Source organism: Onychostruthus taczanowskii, unplaced genomic scaffold (genome assembly GCF_017590055.1).
Source record: "Onychostruthus taczanowskii isolate IOZ18803 unplaced genomic scaffold, ASM1759005v1 scaffold327, whole genome shotgun sequence".
Lineage (NCBI taxonomy): Eukaryota > Metazoa > Chordata > Aves > Passeriformes > Passeridae > Onychostruthus > Onychostruthus taczanowskii.
The window spans coordinates 163,835-178,864 of NW_024500650.1; the positions used below are offsets into that span (position 1 = coordinate 163,835).

The following is a 15,030-nucleotide window of genomic DNA, read 5'->3' on the forward strand; positions in this document are numbered from 1 at the left end:
CATGGCTGGGAAGATCCGGCAGGGGGGTCTGGGGGGGTTTGTGGGAATTTTGGGGGTCCTGGGTGGGCTTGGGGGGTGCTGGGTGGACATTGACTCCAGCGCAGCCAGAAAGGTCTGGCAGGGGGGTCTGGGGGAGGTTTGGGGGGTCCTGCATGGACATCAGCTCTAACACAGCCGGGAAGGTCTGGTGGGGGGGTTTGAGGGGTTCTGGAGAGGATTTGGGGGGGGTCTGGGGTCTCTGAGGGGCCAAAACCAGGGTGGACATCAGCTCCAACACCACTGGAAGGGTCCAAGAGGGGGATTTGGGGGGTTTTGAAGGGGATTTAAGGGGGATATAGGAGATCTGTAGTTATCCCAGTGGGAATTTGGGGTTGCTGACCCCCTGTCCCACCCCCAGACCCTTTTTGGGAAGCTATAATAAAAATAACAATAAATTGGTGTTTTTACCAATTTCAGTGAGGACATCAGCTCCAACACCACTGGAAGGGTCCAAGAGGGGGATTTGGGGGGTTTTGAAGGGGATTTAAGGGGGCTGGGGTGGATCTCTGTTTATCCCAGTGGGAATTTGGGGTTGCTGACCCCCTGTCCCACCCCCAGACCCTTTTTGGGAAGCTGCTGGATTACATGCAGGGGGGGGGTGAGACCCCCCAGACCGAGGTGCGCTGGATGTCCGAGAGCGGCGTCATCGACGTCTTCCTGCTGCTGGGACCGGGGCCTGCCGATGTCACTGCCCAGTACGGGAGACTGACAGGTGGGGACAGCGGGGACACGGGGACAGCGGGGACACTGGGGATATGGGGACAGGGGGGACATGGGGACACTGGGGATGCTGGGGACAGCCGGGACAGTGGGGACAGTGGGGACAGCGGGGACACGGGGACAGCGGGGACACTGGGGATATGGGGACAGGGGGGACATGGGGACACTGGGGATGCTGGGGACAGCCGGGACAGTGGGGACAGTGGGGACAGCGGGGACACGGGGACAGCGGGGACACTGGGGATATGGGGACAGGGGGGACATGGGGACACTGGGGATGCTGGGGACAGCCGGGACAGTGGGGACAGTGGGGACAGCGGGGACACGGGGACAGCGGGGACACTGGGGATATGGGGACAGGGGGGACATGGGGACACTGGGGATGCTGGGGACAGCCGGGACAGTGGGGACAGTGGGGACAGCGGGGACACGGGGACAGCGGGGACACTGGGGATATGGGGACAGGGGGGACATGGGGACACTGGGGATGCTGGGGACAGCCGGGACAGTGGGGACAGTGGGGACAGCGGGGACACGGGGACAGCGGGGACACTGGGGATATGGGGACAGGGGGGACATGGGGACACTGGGGATGCTGGGGACAGCCGGGACAGTGGGGACAGTGGGGACAGCGGGGACACGGGGACAGCGGGGACACTGGGGATATGGGGACAGGGGGGACATGGGGACACTGGGGATGCTGGGGACAGCCGGGACAGTGGGGACAGTGGGGACAGCGGGGACACGGGGACAGCGGGGACACTGGGGATATGGGGACAGGGGGGACATGGGGACACTGGGGATGCTGGGGACAGCCGGGACAGTGGGGACAGTGGGGACAGCGGGGACACGGGGACAGCGGGGACACTGGGGATATGGGGACAGGGGGGACATGGGGACACTGGGGATGCTGGGGACAGCCGGGACAGTGGGGACAGTGGGGACAGCGGGGACACGGGGACAGCGGGGACACTGGGGATATGGGGACAGGGGGGACATGGGGACACTGGGGATGCTGGGGACAGCCGGGACAGTGGGGACAGTGGGGACAGCGGGGACACGGGGACAGCGGGGACACTGGGGATATGGGGACAGGGGGGACATGGGGACACTGGGGATGCTGGGGACAGCCGGGACAGTGGGGACAGTGGGGACAGCGGGGACACGGGGACAGCGGGGACACTGGGGATATGGGGACAGGGGGGACATGGGGACACTGGGGATGCTGGGGACAGCCGGGACAGTGGGGACAGTGGGGACAGCGGGGACACGGGGACAGCGGGGACACTGGGGATATGGGGACAGGGGGGACATGGGGACACTGGGGATGCTGGGGACAGCCGGGACAGTGGGGACAGTGGGGACAGCGGGGACACGGGGACAGCGGGGACACTGGGGATATGGGGACAGGGGGGACATGGGGACACTGGGGATGCTGGGGACAGCCGGGACAGTGGGGACAGTGGGGACAGCGGGGACACGGGGACAGCGGGGACACTGGGGATATGGGGACAGGGGGGACATGGGGACACTGGGGATGCTGGGGACAGCCGGGACAGTGGGGACAGTGGGGACAGCGGGGACACGGGGACAGCGGGGACACTGGGGATATGGGGACAGGGGGGACATGGGGACACTGGGGATGCTGGGGACAGCCGGGACAGTGGGGACAGTGGGGACAGCGGGGACACGGGGACAGCGGGGACACTGGGGATATGGGGACAGGGGGGACATGGGGACACTGGGGATGCTGGGGACAGCCGGGACAGTGGGGACAGTGGGGACAGCGGGGACACGGGGACAGCGGGGACACTGGGGATATGGGGACAGGGGGGACATGGGGACACTGGGGATGCTGGGGACACTGGGGACACTGGGGTGGGGACAGGGACACCAGTACAGCCCTGACTGGTACAGGACGCTGCGAATTTTTCTCCTTCAGCCCCATTCCCATTTTCAGGGGGAATTTTGGGTGATTTCTCAGCTTTAATCTTGTTCAGTTTTTGTTTTTGGAGTTATTTTCTAGGAATTTCTGCCCCATTCCCTTTTTTAGGGTTATTTTTAGGAGTTTTCCACCTCTTTTCCCTTTTTTAGAGTTATTTTCAGGGAATTCCCAACCCACCCCCAGTTTTAGAGTTATTTTCAGGCCGTTTCCACCCTACCCCGTTTCTAGGATTATTTTAAGGGATCTCTCTCCTCTGGCCCTGCCCCATCCCCGTTTTTGGGGTCATTTTGGGGGATTTCACTCCGTTTGTGCCCCTTGCCCAGGCACGCAGGCTCTGCCCCCGCTCTTCTCCCTGGGCTACCACCAGAGCCGCTGGAATTACCAGGACGAGGCGGACGTGGAGGCCGTGGAGAGGGGCTTCGAGGAGCACGAGCTGCCCCTGGACGTGCTCTGGCTGGACATCGAGCACGCCGACGGCAAGCGCTACTTCACCTGGGACCCCGCCAAATTCCCGGACCCCCGGGGGATGCTGGAGCGCCTGGCGGCCCGGAAACGCAGGGTGGGGATGGGAGTGGGATTGGGATTGGGATTGGGATTGGGAATGGGAATGGGAATGGGATCCTGCCAAATTCCCGGACCCCCGGGGGATGCTGGAGCGCCTGGCGGCCCGGAAACGCAGGGTGGGGATGGGGATGGGATTGGGATTGGGTGGGATTGGGAATGGGAATGGGAATGGGATTGGGAATGGGAATGGGATCCTGCCAAATTCTGAAATCATCAGGGGATGCTGGAGCGCCTGGCGTCCCGGAAACGCAGGGTGGGGATGGGAATGGGGTGGGAATGGGATTGGGAATGGGAATGGGAATGGGATCCTGCCAAATTCCCGAACCCTCGGGGGATGCTGGAGTGCCTGGTGGCCCAGAAACGCAGGGTGGGGATGGGAATGGGATTGGGATTGGGATTGGGTGGGATTGGGAATGGGAATGGGATTGGGAATGGGTGGGATTGGGAATGGGAATGGGATTGGGAATGGGAATGGGATTGGGAATGGGAATGGGATCCTGCCAAATTCCGAAATCATCAGGGATGCTGGAGCGCCTGGCGGCCCGGAAATGCAGGGTGGGGATGGGGATGGGATTGGGATTGGGAATGGGTGGGATTGGGAATGGGAATGGGATTGGGAATGGGAATGGGATCCTGCCAAATTCTGAAATCATCAGGGGATGCTGGAGCGCCTGGCGGCCCGGAAATGCAGGGTGGGGATGGGATTGGGATGGGATTCTGCAGAATTCCCAAATCCATGGGGATGCTGGAGCACCTGGCTGTTTGGAAACACAGGGTGGGGATGGGATTGGGATTGGGATGGGATTCTGCAGAATTCCCAAATCCATGGGGATGCTGGAGCACCTGGTGGTCCGGAAACACAGGGTGGGGATGGGAATGGGGTGGGATTGGGATTAGGTGGGATTAGGAATGGGATCCCACAAAATTCCCAAATCTTCAGGGGATGCTGGAGCACCTGGCAGCCCAGAAACACACGGTGGGGATGGGAGTGGGATTGGGGTGGGAGCAGGGTTAGGATTGGGATTGGGATTGGGATTGGGATTGGGATTGGAAATGGGAGCGGGATTGGAATTGGGAATGGAATGGGATTGGGAATGGGAATGGGATCCCACAAAATTCCCAAATCCGTGGGGATGCTGGAGCACCTGGTGGCCCGGAAACGCAGGGTGGGGATGGGAATGGGGTTGGGATTGGGATTGGGATTGGGATGGGATCCTGCAGAATTCCCAAAGCTCCTGGAGCAGCTGGCAGCCCAGAAATGCAGGATGGGGATGAGAAGGGGAATGGGATTGGGTTTGGGAGAGGGAACAGGAATGGAATTGGGATTTGATGTGGGTTTGGGGTCACTTGGGAATGGGATTGGGAATAGGAATGGGACTGGGGTGGGGAATGGGGTTTGGGATGGGGATGGGATAGAGAATGGGGTCAGGAGCAGGATGGGGGATAGGAAATGGAAAATGGGGTTGGAGTCGGACCAGGAATGGGCTGGACATTGGGACTGGGATCAGGATCAGGAATGGAAATGGGAATTGGGGTCCCCCTGCCCAAACAGTGACAGCGGGGACCCCACAAAGGCACCTTGGGGTTCCTCTGGGTGGTTTTGTGTCCGGGATCGGGGTGGGAATTGGGGAATTTGGGAACGTTCCCTCGGCCGCTGCCCCCCTGGACAGTGCCCCGTGGTCACTCCCCCGTGGTCACTCCCCCCGTGGTCACTCCCCCCATGGTCACTCCCCCCGTGGTCACTCCCCCCGTGGTCACTCCCCCGTGGTCACTCCCCCCGTGGTCACTCCCCCGTGGTCACTCCCCCGTGGTCACTCCCCCCGTGGTCACTCCCCCGTGGTCACTCACCCCTGGACACTGCCCCACAGATGGTCAGCATCGTGGACCCTCACATCAAGGTGGACGGGGGGTACCGGGTGCACACGGAGCTGCGGGCACGAGGCCTCTACGTCAAAACCAAGGATGGCAACGACTACGAGGGCTGGTGCTGGCCTGGTCAGTGGGGCTGGGGGGGATCTGGGGGGTCCTCGAGGGCTTTTAGGGGTTTTTTGGGAGGTTTTGGGGGTCCTGAAGGGATTTTGGGGAGTCTCGGGGTGCTTGGGGAGTTCCATGTCATGACCGATGATGGCAACGGCTACAAAGGCTGGTGTTGGTCCAGTCAGTGGGGCTGGGGGGAATTTGGGGTGTTTTGGGGTGGCTTTGGGGTGGTTTTGGGGTGGCTTTGGGGTCTCCAGAGGGGTCACAAGCCCCCCCGTGTCCCCCCCAGGCTCCTCGGCGTACCCCGACTTCACGAACCCCGAGATGCGCGAGTGGTGGGCGAACATGTTTGCCTACGACCAGTATGAGGTGGGGACCCCCAGAATCTCTGTCAGACCCCCCCAAATTTCTGTCAGACCCCCCTAGAGTTCCAGGACCCCCCTCAAAGCATTCCCAGGACCCTGGGACCCCCCCCAAATTCCCCTCCCCACCCTTTTCCCCCTCTCACCTTCTTCCCTTAGGGCTTCTTTTCCCTTGGAGACCACCCCATTTTTTGGGGGGGATTTTGGGGAACCCCCTGGGGGTTTTAAGACCCCTCCCATATTTTTGGGGTTTCCCTGCTGATTTTTGGGCTTTCCTGAGCCCCACACCCTCCCTAGTTTTAGGTAACCCCTCCAAATCCCTTCCCACCCCTTTCTCCCTCTCACCCTTCTCCCTCGGTGCCTTTTTGGAGACCCCACTTTGCCTTTCCGCCCCGATTTTTGGGGATCCCCTGGGAGGGTTTTAGAAACCCCTCCCCCCATATTTTTGGGGTCCCCCCGCTGATTTGGGGTCCACGCAGGGCTCCACGGAGGCGCTGTTCACGTGGAACGACATGAACGAGCCGTCGGTGTTCAGCGGCCCCGAGGTGACGATGCACAAGGACGCGCGGCACTTCGGGGGCTGGGAGCACCGCGAGCTGCACAACCTCTACGGGCTCTACGTGGTGAGACCCCCCCCAAAAAACCCCCAGGGACACCCCCAAAACCACATAGGGACCCAAAAAAATCCCGACCTCCCAGAGCCCCCCAAACCCCTCAGAGACCCCCCTAAACCTTGGGAACTTGGGGTCTGAGAGCACCGCGAGCTGCACAAGCTCTACGGGCTCTACGTGGTGAGACCCCCCCCAAAAAAACCCCCCAGGGACACCCCCAAAACCTCACAGGGACCCCAACACCCTTTAGGACCCCCAAACCCTCTCAATTCCCCCTTCATTTCCCCCCAAACCCCTTTAGGACCCCCCAGTCCCTTCGGGTGGGCTTTGGGGTCAGCTTTGGGGTGGCTGACCCCGTTTTCCCCGTTGCCAGCACAAGGCCACGGCCGAGGGGCAGATCCGGCGCTCGGGCGGGCGGCACCGGCCCTTCGTGCTCAGCCGCGCCTTCTTCGCCGGCTCCCAGCGTTACGGTGAGGACTGGGGGGAAATCCCGGGATTTTGGGCAAATCCTGGAATTCTGGGGGGGGGTCAGGATGGAGGGGAACCCCCCCTGACCTCCCCGCAAACCCCACCAGGTGCGGTTTGGACCGGGGACAACACGGCCGATTGGGAGCACCTGCGGATCTCCATCCCCATGTGCCTGAGCTTCGGGCTGGCCGGGCTGGCCTTTTGCTGGGGTGAGCCAAACTGGGAGCACTGGGAATACTGGGATTGGGATATGGGATAGGGAATGGGGTCAGGGATTGGGATACGGAGTAGGGAATGGTGTCAGGGATTGGGATATGGGATAGGGAATGGGGTCAGGGATTGGGATACGGAGTAGGGAATGGTGTCAGGGATTGGGATATGGGATAGGGAATGGGGTCAGGGATTGGGATACGGAGTAGGGAATGGTGTCAGGGATTGGGATATGGGATAGGGAATGGGGTCAGGGATTGGGATACGGAGTAGGGAATGGTGTCAGGGATTGGGATATGGGATAGGGAATGGGGTCAGGGATTGGGATACGGAGTAGGGAATGGTGTCAGGGATTGGGATATGGGATAGGGAATGGGGTCAGGGATTGGGATACGGAGTAGGGAATGGTGTCAGGGATTGGGATATGGGATAGGGAATGGGGTCAGGGATTGGGATACGGAGTAGGGAATGGTGTCAGGGATTGGGATATGGGATAGGGAATGGGGTCAGGGATTGGGATACGGAGTAGGGAATGGTGTCAGGGATTGGGATATGGGATAGGGAATGGGGTCAGGGATTGGGATACGGAGTAGGGAATGGTGTCAGGGATTGGGATATGGGATAGGGAATGGGGTCAGGGATTGGGATACGGAGTAGGGAATGGTGTCAGGGATTGGGATATGGGATAGGGAATGGGGTCAGGGATTGGGATACGGAGTAGGGAATGGTGTCAGGGATTGGGATATGGGATAGGGAATGGGGTCAGGGATTGGGATACGGAGTAGGGAATGGTGTCAGGGATTGGGATATGGGATAGGGAATGGGGTCAGGGATTGGGATACGGAGTAGGGAATGGTGTCAGGGATTGGGATATGGGATAGGGAATGGGGTCAGGGATTGGGATATGGGATAAGAAATGTGGTCAGGAGTCTCCATCCATCCCCATGTGCCTGAGCTTCGGGCTGGCCGGGCTGGCCAAACTGGGAGCACTGGGAGTACTGGGGATAGTGGGACTGGGGTCAGGGATTGGGATATGGGATAGGGAATGGGGTCAGGGATTGGGATACGGAGTAGGGAATGGTGTCAGGGATTGGGATATGGGATAAGAAATGGGGTCAGGAGTCTCCATCCATCCCCATGTGCCTGAGCTTCGGGCTGGCCGGGCTGGCCAAACTGGGAGCACTGGAAGTACTGGGGATAGTGGGATTGGGGCCAGGGATTGGGATATGGGATAGGGAATGGGGTCAGGGATTGGGATACGGAGTAGGGAATGGTGTCAGGGATTGGGATATGGGATAAGAAATGGGGTCAGGAGTCTCCATCCATCCCCATGTGCCTGAGCTTCGGGCTGGCCGGGCTGGCCTTCTGTGGGGGTGAGCCAAACTGGGAGCACTGGGAATACTGGGAATAATGGGATTGGGATATGGGATAGGGAATGGGGTCAGGGATTGGGATATGGGATAAGAAATGGGGTCAGGGGTCTTCATCCATCCCCATGTGCCTGAGCTTCGGGCTGGCCGGGCTGGCCAAACTGGGAGCACTGGAAGTACTGGGGATAGTGGGATTGGGGCCAGGGATTGGGATATGGGATAGGGAATGGGGTCAGGGATTGGGATACGGAGTAGGGAATGGTGTCAGGGATTGGGATATGGGATAAGAAATGGGGTCAGGAGTCTCCATCCATCCCCATGTGCCTGAGCTTCGGGCTGGCCGGGCTGGCCTTCTGTGGGGGTGAGCCAAACTGGGAGCACTGGGAGTACTGGGATTGGGATATGGGATATGGGATAGGGAATGGGGTCAGGGATTGGGGATGGGGTCAGGGATGAGGTCAGAGATGGGATCCGGAATAGGAATGGGTCCAGGATTGGGATCAGGGCTGGGATCGGGATCAGGAAATGGTTTGGGACCAGAATCTAGGATCAGAACTGGGAGCAGGATCAGTAATGGGGTCAGGGCTGGGATCAGGACCAGCACCAGGACCAGGATTGGGACCAGGGCTGGGACCAGGATCAGGACCAGGACCAGGATTGGGATCAGGGCTGGGACCAGGACCAGAACCAGGATTGGGACCAGGGCTGGGACCAGGACCTGCACCAGGATCTAGGACCGGGATCTGGGCTCAGGATCCGGGCTCACTGCCCCCCCTGCCCCGTTGGCAGCGGACGTGGGCGGCTTTTTCCAGAACCCGGGCCCGGAGCTGCAGGTGCGCTGGTACCAGGCCGGGGCCTTCCAGCCCTTCTTCCGCGCCCACGCCCACCTGGACACGGCGCGGCGCGAGCCCTGGCTGCTGAGCCCCGAGCACCTGGCGCTGGTCAGGAGCGCGCTGCGGCGCCGCTACGCCCTGCTGCCCACGTGGTACACGGCCTTCTACCACTGCCACCGCCAGGGCGTCCCCGTCATGAGGTGTGTGACCCCAAAAACCCACCTGAGATACAGCAAAACCCACCCGGGATAACCCCAAATCCACCCCAAAAACCCACCCGGGATAACCCCAAATCCACCCCAAATACACACCTGGAATAACCCCAAATTCACCCCAAAACCCACCTGAGATACAGGAAAACCTACCTGGGATAACCCCAGATCCACCCCAAATCCACCCCAAAAACCCACCCAGAATAACCCCAAATCCACCCCAAAACCCACCCGGAATAACCCCAAATCCACCCCAAAAACCCACCTGAGATACAGCAAAACCCACCCGGGATAACCCCAAATACACACCCGGAATAACCCTAAATCCACTCCAAAAACCCACCCGGAATAACCCCAGATCCACCCCAAATACACACCCAGAATAACCCTAAATCCACTCCAAAACCCACCCGGAATAACCCCAAATCCACCCCAAATCTACCCCAAAACCCCACCCAGAAGAACCCCAAATCCACCCCAAAAACTCACCCGGCATAACTCCAAATCCACCCCAAAAACTCACCCGGCATAACTCCAAATCCACCCCAAAAACCCACCCGGGATAACCCCAAACCCCCCTGCTGCCCACGTGGTACACGGCCTTCTACCACTGCCACCTCATCCCTGTCATGAGGTGTGCAACCCCAAAAACCCCAAATCCACCCCAAAAACCTCAAATCCATCCCAAAAGCTTACCTAGGGTAACCCCAAATCCATCCAGGATAAACCCAAATTCCCTGAACCCAAACCCTGATGACCCCAGATTCCTAGCCCCAAATCCCCCTGACCCCAAACCCCCAAAACGCCCCCAAATCCCCCTGACCCCAAATCCCCAAAGTGCCCCCAAACCCCCTGACCCCAAACTCCGCTGTCCCCCCAGGCCCCTGTGGATGGAATTCCCAGATGACCCCCAGACCTTTGCCATGGATGACCAGTATCTGCTCGGTGAGGGGGAGTCCCTGACCCTTTTTAGGGTCCCTGACTCCCTTTTTGGGGTCCCTGACCCCTTGTAGGATCCCTTTTGGGGTCATTTTTGGGGTTTCTCCCTTGCTAACCCCTGTCCCCCAGACCGGGTGCTCCTGGTGCACCCCGTGACGGAGCCGGGTGCCCGTGGGGTCAACGTGTACCTGCCTGGGGAGGGAGAGGTGAGTGAGGGGATTTTGGGGTTTTTTTAGGATTTTTTTGGGGTTCATGACCCTCCTGAACCCTAAATTTTCCCCCCAGGTCTGGTACAATGACGAGACCCACGAGCAGCACCGGGCGCCCCAGACCCTCTATGTGCCCGTCACCCTCAGCACAGTGGGTTTTTTTTGGGGGGCTCCAGGGGTTTGGGGGGATTATGGGACCCCAAAACCCCCGGGATACCCTAAAACTCCCTTTGGAAACCCCAAAATTCCCCCTGGACACCCCAAAATCCTCCCCTGATCTCCCTGTTCCTGCATGGGGAGGGTGGTGCCCATCACCCTCAGCACCATGGGTTGTTTTTGGGGGGGCTCATGGGGTTTGGGGAGGGGGTTGGGACCCCAAAAACCTCCCTGGAGACTCCAGAACTTCCATGGCAACCCCAAAATCCCCTTGCGGACCCCAAAAAACTTCTGGATCCCCCCAGATCCCTGTGTTCCAATGGTGGGAGGGACAGTGGTCAAAATCACCTCCAGCATTGGGAGATTTTGGTTTTTTTTTCTGGGAGGGGTTTGGGGGGATTTGGTTTTTTTTTTTAATGGGGTTTTCGGGGTGCTGACCCCTCCGTGCCCCCCAGATCCCGGTGTTCCAGCGGGGTGGGACGGTGATCCCGCGCCAGGACCGGCCTCGCCGCTCCACCGAGGCCATGAGGGGCGACCCCTTCACCCTCTACGTGGCCCTGAGCCCCCAGGTGAGCGTGGGGACCCAAAACCCCCCCAGGGACCCCAAAACCCTCCCCAAACTCCTCCCAGGTGAGTACAGCGACCCCAAAACCCCTGCCAGGAACCCCAAAATTCCCTCAAACCCCTTCCAGGTGAGTGCAGGGACCCCGAATCCCCCCCAAGGGACCCCAAAATCCCTTCCTGGGACCCCCAAAAACCCTCTGAGGCACCTCCTGACCTCTCATTTTCCCCCCAGACTCCTCCAGGAACCCCCCAAACCCCACAAGACCTCCCCCAAATCCACTGAGATTCCCTCCAGTATCGCCCCAAACCCCCCAGGACCGCCCAAAAACTTTTTTGGGACCCCCTCAGACCTCCCTAAACCTTTCTGGGACCCCCCAAAACCTCCCCAAACCTTTCTGAGACCCCCCCAAACCTTCCCAATCCCTTCTGGGACCCCCCCAAAACCTCCCCACACCTTTCTGGGACCCCCCCAAACCCCCTTTTGTCCCCCAGGGCACGGCGCAGGGGGATCTGTACCTGGATGATGGCGTCAGCTTTGACTATGACACCAAAAACGCATTCCTACACCGACACTTCAGCTTCGCCAACGGCACCCTCACCTCCAGGTACCCAAAATATCCCAAAAATAGCCCAGAATGTCCTAAAATATTAAAAAAATCCTGTCTGAGACAGCCCCAGGGTACCCTGACTGCCATGTACCCAAAAATATTCTAAAATTACCCTAAAATATCCCCAAAACTGCCTCAAAAAACCTCTCAGGCACCCTCACGGGCAAGTAACCAAAACACCCCAATACCAAAGGGGAAAAACGGGGGGGAAATGTGAGGGGAAAAGGGGAAATGTGAGGGGGAAAAGAGAAATGTGAAGGGGAAAAAGGAAAACATGTGGGGACAAAAAGGGCGGGAAAATATGAGGGGAGAAAAAGGGCGGGAAAACGTGAGGGGAGAAAAAGGGCGGGAAAACGTGAGGGGAGAAAAAGGGCGGGAAAACGTGAGGGGAGAAAAAGGGCGGGAAAACGTGAGGGGAGAAAAAGGGCGGGAAAACGTGAGGGGAGAAAAAGGGCGGGAAAACGTGAGGGGAGGAAAAAGGGCGGGAAAATGTGAGGGGAGAAAAGGTGGGAAACATGAGGGGGGAAAAGGGTGGGAAACATGAGGGGAAAAAGGGAAGTGTGAGGGGGGGAAGAGTGGGAAACATGAGGGGAAAAAGGGAAACGTGAGGGGACAAAAAGGGCGGGAAAATGAGAGGGGAAAAAGGGAAGTGTGAGGTGGGGAAAGGGCAAGAAACGTGAGGGGAGAAAAGGGCGTGAAAATGTGAGGGGAGAAAAAGGGCGGGAAAACATGAGAAAAAGGGCGGGAAAACATGAGAAAAAGGGTGGGAAAACGTGAGGGGAGAAAAAGGGCGGGAAAACTTGAGGGGAGAAAAAGGGCGGGAAAACGTGAGGGAAAAAACTGGCCCTAAATAACCCAAAATACTAAAAAATACCCTCCAAATCCACCCCAAAACAACACCTAAGAACCCTCATGGTCAGGTATCCAAAAATGGTCCTAAAATATCCCTAAAACAGCCCCAAAATACCCCAAAACCACCTCCAGAGCCCCCCAAACCCGTTTCTCCTGGGCCCTGTCTGTGATGGGGTTGAGGGGTCAGGGGAGATTTTTTTGGGGGAGATTTTTGGGGGGCTGTGACCCCCCCTGTGACCCTTCTGTCCCCCTCAGCTCTGCTGACCCCCGCGGGTCCATGTCCACCCCGGCCTGGCTGGAGAGAGTGGTCATCCTGGGGGTGGGGCGGCCGGAGAGCGCCCTGCTGACCACCCACGGTGAGGGGGGATTTCGGGGGGTTTCTGAGGGTTTTTAGGGTGGGTTTTGGGGGGATTTAGGGTGGATTTTGGGGCGTTTCTGAGGGGTTTTAGGGTGGGTTTTGGGCGGTTTTTGGAGGGGTCATCCTGAGGGTGTAAGGAGGCCTGAGAGCACCCTGCTGACCACCCATGGTGAGAGGGATTTTGGGGGGGTTTTAGGGGTTTTTGGGTGGATTTTGGGACGTTTCTGAGGGGTTTTAGGGTGGGTTTTGGGCGGTTTTTGGAGGGGTCATCCTGAGGGTGTAAGGAGGCCTGAGAGCACCCTGCTGACCACCCATGGTGAGAGGGATTTTGGGGGGGTTTTAGGGGTTTTTGGGTGGATTTTGGGACGTTTCTGAGGGGTTTTAGGGTGGGTTTTGGGGGGTTTCTGAGGGGTTTTAGGGTGGGTTTTGGGCGGTTTTTGGAGGGGTCATCCTGAGGGTGTGGGGAGGCTGGAGAGCACCCTGCTGAGCACCCACGGTGTGGGGGGGTGTTGAGTGGATTTTTGGGGGGTTTTGGGGTTTTAGGGGGGGGTTTTGGTGGGGTTTTGAGTTTTTTAGGGGGCGTTTTGGAGGGGTCATCCTGGGGGTGTGGGGGGGCCGGAGAGTGCCTGGCTCAGGATGGACAATGAGGGGTCAGAGGGGGGGATTTGGGGGGGATCCTGAAGAAATTTTGGAGTTTCTGAGGGGCTTTTTGGGGTCCTTGAGGGAGGATTTGGGATCCCTGAGGGGAGATTTTGTTGTCCTTGAGAGAATTTTTGGTTTCTGAGGGGAATTTGGGGTCCCTGAGGTGAATTTGGGGTCCCTCACGGAGAATTTGAGGTTTCTGAGGGGAATTTGGGGTCCCTGAGGTGAATTCGGGGTCCCTCACGGAGAATTTGAGGTTTCTGAGGGGAATTTGGGGTCCCTGAGGTGAATTCGGGGTCCCTCATGGAGGATTTGAGGTTTCTGAGGGGAATTTGGGGTCCCTGAGGTGAATTTGGGGTCCCTCATGGAGAATTTTTTGTTTCTGAGGGGAATTTGGGGTCCCTGAGGTGAATTTGGGGTCCCTCATGGAGAATTTTTTGTTTCTGAGGGGAATTTGGGGTCCCTGAGGTGAATTTGGGGTCCCTCATGGAGAATTTTTTGTTTCTGAGGGGAATTTGGGGTCCCTGAGGTGAATTTGGGGTCCCTCATGGAGAATTTTTTGTTTCTGAGGGGAATTTGGGGTCCCTGAGGTGAATTTGGGGTCCCTCATGGAGGATTTGAGGTTTCTGAGGGGAATTTGGGGTCCCTGAGGTGAATTTGGGGTCCCTCATGGAGAATTTTTTGTTTCTGAGGGGAATTTGGGGTCCCTGAGGTGAATTTGGGGTCCCTCATGGAGGATTTGAGGTTTCTGAGGGGAATTTGGGGTCCCTGAGGTGAATTTGGGGTCCCTCATGGAGAATTTTTTGTTTCTGAGGGGAATTTGGGGTCCCTGAGGTGAATTTGGGGTCCCTCATGGAGGATTTGAGGTTTCTGAGGGGAATTTGGGGTCCCTGAGGTGAATTTGGGGTCCCTCATGGAGAATTTTTTGTTTCTGAGGGGAATTTGGGGTCCCTCACGGAGAATTTGGGGTCCCTCATGGAGAATTTTTTGTTTCTGAGGGGAATTTGGGGTCCCTCACGGAGAATTTGGGGTCCCTCATGGAGAATTTGGGGTTTCTGAGGGGAATTTTGTCTTCTTGATGGGTTTTTGGGGTCCCTGATGTGAATTCGGGGTCTCTCAGGGGAAATTTGATGTTTCTGAGGGGAATTTTGTGTTCTTGACGGGTTTTTGGGGTCCCCGAGCTGGAATTCGGGATCCTTGACCCCAAATTTGGGATCCCTGACCCCGGATCCCGTGTCCCCCCCAGGCGGTTCCCAGACCCCGCTGCATTTCCAGCACGACCCCGAGCGCTCGGTGCTGACCCTGCGGCGCCCGGGGGTCCCCATCGGGGCTGACTGGAGCATCTCCCTGCGATAATGGACGGGGGGGGCCCCCGGACCCCCCCCCAAATC

The 15,030-nt window shown here is 58.6% G+C and overlaps 1 protein-coding gene across 1 annotated transcript in view; it reads left to right on the forward strand.

Moving 5' to 3' along the window:
- Nucleotides 1-15,030, forward strand: part of GANAB (glucosidase II alpha subunit) — a 25,027-nt gene extending 9,997 nt beyond the window's left edge. Inside the window, exons 9-23 of the mRNA XM_041410547.1 lie at nucleotides 598-751; nucleotides 3,028-3,263; nucleotides 5,137-5,263; nucleotides 5,535-5,614; nucleotides 6,087-6,230; nucleotides 6,592-6,688; nucleotides 6,794-6,895; nucleotides 9,056-9,299; nucleotides 10,192-10,256; nucleotides 10,380-10,456; nucleotides 10,536-10,610; nucleotides 11,071-11,184; nucleotides 11,672-11,784; nucleotides 12,895-12,995; nucleotides 14,886-15,030. Of these exons, the coding sequence (XP_041266481.1) occupies nucleotides 598-751; nucleotides 3,028-3,263; nucleotides 5,137-5,263; nucleotides 5,535-5,614; nucleotides 6,087-6,230; nucleotides 6,592-6,688; nucleotides 6,794-6,895; nucleotides 9,056-9,299; nucleotides 10,192-10,256; nucleotides 10,380-10,456; nucleotides 10,536-10,610; nucleotides 11,071-11,184; nucleotides 11,672-11,784; nucleotides 12,895-12,995; nucleotides 14,886-14,995 (1,839 nt within the window). The 3' untranslated portion in view covers nucleotides 14,996-15,030. The remainder of the gene's footprint in view (nucleotides 1-597; nucleotides 752-3,027; nucleotides 3,264-5,136; nucleotides 5,264-5,534; nucleotides 5,615-6,086; nucleotides 6,231-6,591; nucleotides 6,689-6,793; nucleotides 6,896-9,055; nucleotides 9,300-10,191; nucleotides 10,257-10,379; nucleotides 10,457-10,535; nucleotides 10,611-11,070; nucleotides 11,185-11,671; nucleotides 11,785-12,894; nucleotides 12,996-14,885) is intronic.